This window comes from Microcebus murinus, chromosome 27, assembly GCF_040939455.1.
Source record: "Microcebus murinus isolate Inina chromosome 27, M.murinus_Inina_mat1.0, whole genome shotgun sequence".
NCBI classification, from domain to species: domain Eukaryota; kingdom Metazoa; phylum Chordata; class Mammalia; order Primates; family Cheirogaleidae; genus Microcebus; species Microcebus murinus.
In genome coordinates this window covers 15,283,671-15,292,633 of record NC_134130.1, presented here as the reverse complement: position 1 = coordinate 15,292,633, position 8,963 = coordinate 15,283,671, and the positions used below count along the sequence as shown (strand labels likewise).

Sequence of the window (8,963 nt, the reverse complement as noted above, 5' to 3'; positions counted from 1 at the left end):
TTCTCATCTTCAAAGTGTGGATGTTGCAAAAAGCCACCTCATTGAAATGTTTATCATGGCATAATTTACAATTGCAAAGATATGGAATCAGCCTAAGTGTCCATCAACTCATGAATGGATAAAGAAAATGTATATATACCATGGAATACTCAGCCATAAAAAATAACAAAATAATGTCTTTCTCAGTAACTCAGATGGAACTGGAGACCATTGTGCTGAGCAACGTATCTCAGAAATGGAAAAACAAATATCACATGTTCTCACTAATAAATGGGAGCTAAATGTGGCTACACAGAGTCACAAAGAGATGTAAAGGACATTGGAAACCAAGAAGGGGGGAGGGTGGGAGGAGAGTAAGGGATAAAATCTTACCTATTGGGTACAATGAACACTGTCCCGGTGACAGGCACACTGACAGGCATTATACAGTGTGTTCATGTAAAAGAAAAATTTGTACTCCCTTAACATTTGGAAATTAGAAAACAAAAAACAAAGTGCGAATGTTGGACTAGATTACCACTGAGGTTCTAAGATACCACCCAACTCCACCACCATATCCTTAAACAAGGCTTGGTCTTTCAAATTTTATTCCAGAGAAATTCCCTGGTTCATAAGTAAGTCTCCCAAAAGAAAGGACAGAATGTAGTAAAATAACCTGGTTCCAGCCCTCAGTTATGATCCAAACCCAAAGCCTCTCCTTTTTTTTTTTTTTTTTATCTTTTCTCTAAACATTTACTCCATTGCAATGTCATCTAATTTCTTATGCCTTAACTACAGCTTATGCTGTGAGGACGCAGACTTAGTCTTCTATGTCTCATCCCTCCTTGGGGATTAAATTTGCAAATCATTGAGCTGTGAATAAGTGGAATTTAAAACGGACTGTAGATCACCCTGGAAAGTAAGGGAAGTGGCCAAAAGGAAGAGGCTGGGACAAGCGGGGAGTGGGGACCGTGCCTGGAGGGGTCTAACGCTGCTGTGAGGAGAACAGCTCTGTGACTATGAGGTCTGAGGCCATGGGGACCCAGGGTTGTGTTTACTATCTGCGTATCTGTGGAGAGGTTTAGAGAAAGAGTCAGAGAGAACTTGTGAAATGAGGGAGCAAAATAAAATTTTCAAGAAATTTTAATACTTACAGAAGCAGAGAAATGGGACAAGAGCTGTGAGGCCAGTTGTTACCTGTGACAGGTACTATGCCTGCCAAATACTTCACATAAGTGTGTAATTTCATTGTCACACAATTCCAGTTTCCATTTTATAGATGAGAAATGAGGCGCAAAGAGGAAAATGAATTGACCAGGGACAAATGTAGGTGGTAGAGCTGGGACGTGAACCCAGGCGAATGTCACTCAGCTAGTTACACCTTTAGTGTGGTCAATACCTCACTCCTGCATGACAGATAATTTAATCAAACTTTCTGGTAAATAAAATTTGTATGCTTGACCAAAATATTTATCTGAGAATTATGCAGCAAAATTCCAATATAGCATACACTTTGTAGAGACCTCTAAAAATATCCAATGAGATTTACTTCATTTTTGCCCTTAGAGAGGTATTAATTATACAGTTTCATTTCAATTAAAATGGAATAACTGAGAGGAAAAAAAGGAGAGGGAGATGACAATTTTATATATTATACTGAGAAATAAGAGATCTTCCCACATGGTGGCCGATCCAGTCAAAATAATTGGCCACTTTGGTGTAAACACCTGGGAACTCTGGTTTTCCACAGTTTTCACCCCAACTCACGACACCCCAAACATAAGTCACGTTGTTGGCATCCAAACAGACTAAGGGGCCTCCGGAGTCCCCTTTACAGGCATCGATGGAACCATCAACTGTACCTGAGAAAGAAATGGGAAAGAGAAGATCACACACTTCCTTCCATTTGTCAAGGCCACGAAGCCTGCTCTGCTTCCTGCCACCTCCACTAAGGCATGCAATGACTTCGGCTTCCTTAAGCTTTCCTGAGGAAATGACATGGGCTCTCCATCCTTGTGGGGGCCTGCTGGGCTTGCCGAGTTGGAGAGATGCAGGTTGGGAAACACTTTACAAGTCTTCTTTCACTGATTCCCCCAATTCAGCATGTTTTTCCTGTGTTCTCTACTTTAAGCAACTGTATGCTAAGATGAAATTGCAACCCAAAAGTTGCATCAGATGCTGAGTGGGAATAGAATAGGAATACCGAGTGCTTACTGAGTGCCTGATATGTATCAGTCATTCATGGTTTTACTCCTGACCACAGCCCTAATGAGGTAAGCATCATTATTGTCCCTAGTGTACAGGTGAGACAAATAAGGCACAGAGCATTTAACTAACTTGTCCAAGGTCACACAGCTAACAAATGGCGGCACCTGGACTTGAACCTGGCAACCACACCTCAGAGCTAGTCCTCTTAGCCATGATACTGCCTCCTGGCAGATTTGGTGCTATTCACCCCTTTTGTCCACTGTAATCCTGAACTCCATTTCAACACAGGAGGGCACCGTCTTCTCACTCTTCTGACTTTCTAAAAATTTTAAATCACTTTATCCAAGAAGTTATAGGATGTCAATAACTGCCTCTTTCAGTAATACACTATTTAAATGGTTTCAATGAAGCATCCTAAATACACTGGCTGGGACCCAGCCTTTGTGTGGTATTGGTCAGGAGAATTAGCTTGACCACAATATCAACACAGACCATGGCATAAGAAGTGCAATGTGATTTCCAGGGAGGGGGAATCTACTTCCAACTGGGGGCATTTGGGATGAGATAACTTGAATTTTTATTTAGAAGTCATTTTAGTTTTGGTCCTGGGTATACCTTCTCTTGTCTGTAAGGCTTTGGGCAAATTATGTAACTGCTCTGCTCCATTTCCTTATCTCTTTAGTGCCTCAATTTCCAAATGAGGAAACCTGCTTGAAGTCACATTACTAGTAGTTGGTAAAACCAGAATATAGATCCAGGTCTGGTTCCAAAGTCTGTGCTTAGTCACCTTGCCATACTGGTACATAACAGGTGTAGGGAGATTTTCCCTCTCAGTATTAGAATAAGGGAACTTGAGCTACAGGGAAGGCCTGGAAGGAGTTTGACAATGCAACAGCCAGAAGGCTGAATGGACGGGCTGGCAGGGGCTGGCAGGTGGGGAGGAGGTGTTCGCCAGCAGGAATATATGTGGATCCCAGATGAGACACTTAGCACTTACCTGCACACTCCATTTCTTTTTCATAGAAGCGATTTGGGTAAAACTTAGAGCAGTTGCCAATTAGGTTAACTGCACCCCACTTAAGTGAATGGACCCTTTGGTTATCTAAACAAAGTGAGAAAACAAACATTTAGAAGTCACAAAAGAGAACTCGAAATACTCTCATAACTTAGTAAACCATTAGGGCTATAAAAGAGTATATATTCTTTAACACATACGTACGCCTTTGAGGACAATGCCTTAGCATATCTAATCATACTCTCCTTGTATCCCCATTTCTATAATCGTCTTTATAAAATTGGATGGATAGGCAAGGGGGGTTATTGAACATATGGTCTAAAGTCACACTCATTAAAAAAGAACTGGTACCCTGAGTTGAATGAGATAAAATTTTTCTCCTTTGGTTCAGTCAGGCAGTGGACAGGAATCAGAGATGGGATCCTGTCACATAAATACCTCCTATCTTCTTACAATCTCTATTTCCTTGAAAGCCCTTGTTAGAGTGAAAACAACTTTTTAATATAAGAAATTTGACCCGGGCGCGGTGGCTCACGCCTGTAATCCTAGCACTTTGGGAGGCCGAGGCGGGCGGATTGCTCAAGGTCAGGAGTTCGAAACCAGCCTGAGCGAGACCCCATCTCTACCAAAAATAGAAATAAATTAATTGACCAACTAAAAATATATATATACAAAAAATTAGCCGGGCATGGTGGCGCATGCCTGTAGTCCCAACTACTCGGGAGGCTGAGGCAGGAGGATCACTGAGCCCCGGAGATTGAGGTTGCTGTGAGCCAGGCTGACGCCACAGCACTCACTCTAGCCTGGGCAACAAAGTGAGACTCTGTCTCAAAAAAAAAAAAAAAAAAAAAAGAAATTTGAACAAAGAAAATACATAAGAAGTTATCAATGCGTGTGTCTAGGAAGAAATCCATTTGCTAAGTGATTTGAAGTGATTCAGGCGGGGCGAGGTGGCTCACGCCTGTAATCCTAGCACTCTGGGAAGCCGAGGCAGGAGGATCGCTCAAGGTCAAGAGTTTGAGACTAGCCTGAGCAAGAGCAAGACCCCGTCCCTACTAAAAAATAGAAAGAAATTAGCTGGACAACTAAAAATATGTAGAAAAAACCCTGAAGTGATTCAAAGGGGAGTTAGGATTTCCTTTCTATTTAAGTAAAAGTTTTGGGACTTGAACATCTATGGTCCAAGGCAAGAGAAGGGCTGGGTACTGCGGACAGACTAGGGAAGATGAGAAAAACAGAAGAATGCAGGGTGAGATGTCTCAGGGATAAGGAGTGAATCTTTGCCCTTCCTCCTTTCCCGCACATCTCAGCGATTTTTATGCTACAGTTTCTCATTCCGTGTCAGCTTCCTGGCCACCCAAAGCTCCAAGAGGGCAGGGGGTAGCCTGACTCATTCTCCCCAGCACCCAGAATCATGCCAGCATGAAAATATTAGTTGCTTAATAAATATTTATGTGGCCGGGCGCGGTGGCTCACGCCTGTAATCCTAGCACTCTGGTAGGCGGAGGCGGGCTGATTGCTCGAGGTCAGGAGTTCGAAAGCAGCCTGAGCAAGAGCAAGACCCCGTCTCTACTATAAATAGAAACAAATTAACTGGCCAACTAATATATATAGAAAAAATTGGCCGGGCACGGTGGCGCATGCCTGTAGTTCTAGCTACTCGGGAGGATGAGGCAGAAGGATCACTTGAGCCCAGGAGTTTGAGGTTGCTGTGAGCTAGGCTGATGCCATGGCACTCACTCTAGCCTGGGGAACAAAGCGAGACTCTGTCTCAAAAAAAGTAAAATTAAATTTAAAAAAATGAAAAAAATGAAAAAAAAATTTATGTAATTAATTAATGCATGAACTCACAGTAATTCAATTATATGCTAAGTATCTTATGCCAAATGACTCCTCCCATCAATTAATCTATAAACTCCCTGGGACAGAGACCTCTGGTTTTTCCTGAGACGACACCCCCACAGACCCCAGCACTATAGTGCACACATAGTATTCTACTCTCCTGAGAAGCATCGAAGTATATGGCAAATCAGGAAGGAGTTTCTTTTTTTCCTTCAAGCTTTACTTCAAGTTGGTCTCAAGATGGCTGCCTTTCTCAGACCAAGGGCTTTTTTTTAAAACTTAGTAATTTATTACTTCCCCTAATTCAGGAAAAGTCTTTGAAAACTGTAAGGAATTTTTAATGGCTCAGGAGTTAGCTCCCTCCCCTGCACTCTTGTTTTGTACACTGCTTAAGGGACTTTGTCACATTCTGCTGTATGATGGTGTCATTCGTGGCTGGTGGCTCCTCTGTATGGTGTCTTGACCTGTAACAGAACCCAGGTAGAGGCAGTAAAAGCACAGAATTATTTACCTCTCGACTTCAAGATGGCCATAAGTGCCCTGGCTAATTTTTTCTATATATATTAGTTGGCCAATTAATTTCTTTCTATTTATAGTAGAGATGGGGTCTTGCTCTTGCTCAGGCTGGTTTAGAACTCCTGACCTTGAGCAATCCGTCCGCCTCGGCCTCCCAGAGTGCTAGGATTACAAGCGTGAGCCACCATGTCCGGCCTGTTCATAGTTTTTTTAAAAATTATAGTCCGTCCCTCCAATGGTCTGAGGGACAGTGAACTGGCCCCCTGTTTAAAAAGTTCGAGGAGCTCTGCTCTAGGTCTTTGCTTCTCTCTCAGCAGCCTGATCTACCTGACACTCTCTCCTTCTGGTAACTTCTCCTTCCCTTCTGCCTTCAGATCTAGGAGTTGCGGCGGCTCTGGTACTGCTAGTCCTGGGCACCTGCCTAGCCATTGTGGTTCCCCGATTCCCCTGTTCACATCTTTGTAATTAACCCTTTTATAAATAAACCTTCCTAATTGCCCCATTGAGACCCTGGTTGATACAGGGAGGTAAAAGAAGAATGGCAGAATATTGATAACCGTGGAAACTGGATGATGAATGAGTAAGGATGTATTATACTCTAATCTCTGCTTTTGTGTATACTTATAAATGTACATAATGAAAGTTTTTTTAAACAAAAACAAATATAAGGACACAATAACTCTGGATGAATTATTTCCTAATAGTATTTAGTATTTTATAGTATTTAGTATTAGTATTTAGTAATTTAGTATTTTATAAGTGGGGTATTCAAGTGAACTACACATCTTGGTCAATTTCAACATATTAATATATTTGACACTTCTCAGTGTGGTGATTATAAAGAATATGATGGAGTATGAGTCTATAAGGCCAATGCAATGAAGTTACTTAGAGTTTCTGCTAACAAAGAGAGTTTAAGAGCTCAAAAGGAAGTTAAATATCAAGGTTAAATCTTCAAGATGAAGGGGAAAGTGTTGGGTAGTTTAATTCTAATCTAATCTCAATTCAGCAGGTCTTTCTAATAATTTGTTCTAAGTGTCCACATCTTGTATTCATGTCAAGTGTTCACCTCAAGTCTTTTTAGAAGTTCAAAGAATGACTTCTCTCTCTCTTTGTGGGCTGGGTGGGGATTGGGGAAGGAGAGAAGAGGGGAAGAGAAGGAGGGTTGTGAGATTCAACACGTACCAAGGCTATCCCTTCCAAACCTTTCTTCCACATCTCCCCCAATCAATCCACAAAGTGCCTGCTGTCCGTTGGCTGTCTTAGACTTTTTCCTGCTGAATGATGACCCGAAACGTTTGCTTCAGGGTCACAGAGAGGGTGTATGTGTCTACTGAACGCCTGGATATAGACTGGCTACAGAATTTGCAGGGTCCATTGAAAAATGGAAATGTGGGGTGAGGCCCTTTCAAAAATTGTTAAAAGTTTCCTAGTGGCGACAGCAGAGCATGGGGCCTGTCTGAGCGTGGGGTGCCGGCCACTGCACAAGTCACAGATCCATGAAGCCAGCGCTGGCTGCATGCTCACTTTTCTAGACACGACGCTATGTTCCTCTCTGACTACTAGGAAATTAGCGCCCATGCACGTCTATCCCACCCACTTCCAGCCTCCGGATTCTGATTGACAAATTACGAAACATACCTTTTCCTCGGCCCCAGCCAGAAACGATGCATCTGTCGTTAGGTTGGAACAGATATGGAGACCAGGGCACGCAGGCAGGCACGGACTTAGGCAGCTCACAGTGTTTTGGGTTTGGGTAGCCTTTCATTTCTATCAACGCTATGTCATTTTGGTAGGTGCTTGCATTGTATTTTTCATGGATAATAATTCTATTCACCAATTCGACTTTTATCTCTGCATTAGGTTTTATCCAGTCTAATAACGATGTCCAGATTTGGTAACGGTGCGTTTTACTGACTCTATAGCAAAAAAAAAAAAAAAAAAAAAAAAAATGAGAGGAGGGGGAAATAAAATATATTGAGAAAAAAAGGTAAGTATAGAATTTTGACACTTTATTCTTACACTCTCCCTTTTAGAGGACTTTTTCATTTTCCCAGATTTTTAAAATTCTCGCTGCCATGAAGCAGTGAGGTTAAGTTGACTCAGCGCAGATTTAGGTCAGCAGTGAGTGGTAAAGACAGCAATAAGCCACTACCTGCTCAGTATCAGGAACATAAAGAACTCACTAGCAAGCAGAGCTGCCCAGGAGTGGAGCAGGTTTGTTGCCTGACGGCAACAGCAAGAGTTGCGGGACTGGGCAGCGGGACCATGTACTCTCCTTGCTCTGCCAACCAGAGGTTCTCAGGGCAAAGACCACAGCAGACCTTATCCTGACCCTTAAGACCGACTTCATCCTATCACTGCATTGCATTTATTTGTGCACACGCCTTTCTTCCCGCCAGCCTGCGCTGCTAGAAGTCAGAGCTAGGATCTAGTTCATCTCTGCAGCCTGAAGCCTCGTATTGTACCTGGAACACAGTAGCGGCTTTAAAATCCTGTTGAGATAGTGAATGTGCTAAATATTGCCTGTTTGTACGTCTCACTCCATTTTCATACCAATTTTCAACTCATGGTTTCAAGCAAATTGGGCACCCACCATCACCTTCCTGGGGAACAATATAGAGTCACTTTGGTGAACTATTATAGCTCAGGTTTTGTTTGGAGGTTTGTTCTGAATAAGGATGCTAAATAAAAACGTCAAAGTCTATCATTTCCAAACAATTAAGTATTTCATAAAATGGATTTTCATTAACCAATAAAACGTAAACAATTTAATGGAAATCTTTAAAAAATGAATTATCTATATATTTTCTGCTTTCTCAAGCATAATAAACAGACTTGATCTTTATATAAGGATGACTTAGGTAATCACCCTAAACGCTGATGTCCTAGGAGATAACGAGCTGTTCAGGACACTTTCATGTACAGCGTTCTAAGAATTGTCATTCATATTAATTTTGGTTATTTTTCTATATCAGAGGTCCTGAATATTGCTGAAAGGTTAACTGTTTATTTATTCAGTTCATTCAATAAATAGTGTGAACCTGCTATCTATTCCAGGCACTGGGTTAGGTACGGGAGGAACCTGCTGTCTGTTCCAGGCACTGGGTTAGGCACTGAGAGGAACCTGCTATCTATTCCAGGCACTGGGTTAGGCACTGAGAGGAACCTACTGTCTGTTCCAGGCACTGGGTTAGGCACTGAGAGGAACCTGCTGTCTGTTCCAGGCACTGGGTTAGGTACGGGAGGAACCTGCTGTCTGTTCCAGGCACTGGGTTAGGTACGGGAGGAACCTGCTGTCTGTTCCAGGCACTGGGTTAGGTACGGGAGGAACCTGCTGTCTGTTCCAGGCACTGGGTTAGGTACGGGAGGAACCTGCTGTCTGTTCCAGGCACTGGGTTAG

General features: G+C 42.5%; 1 protein-coding gene across 2 annotated transcripts in view; it reads right to left on the bottom strand.

The window, feature by feature from the left end:
* Window positions 1-1,104: 1,104 nt before the first annotated feature.
* CFI (complement factor I) overlaps window positions 1,105-8,963 on the bottom strand; it is a 40,290-nt gene continuing 32,431 nt past the window's right edge. For both annotated transcript variants that reach the window (XM_012766200.3, XM_012766199.3), the window contains 3 exons: window positions 7,202-7,479; window positions 3,185-3,289; window positions 1,105-1,841 (listed from right to left, as the gene is read on the bottom strand). In XM_012766200.3, the coding sequence (XP_012621654.2) occupies window positions 1,624-1,841; window positions 3,185-3,289; window positions 7,202-7,479 (601 nt within the window). In that variant the 3' untranslated portion in view covers window positions 1,105-1,623. The remainder of the gene's footprint in view (window positions 1,842-3,184; window positions 3,290-7,201; window positions 7,480-8,963) is intronic.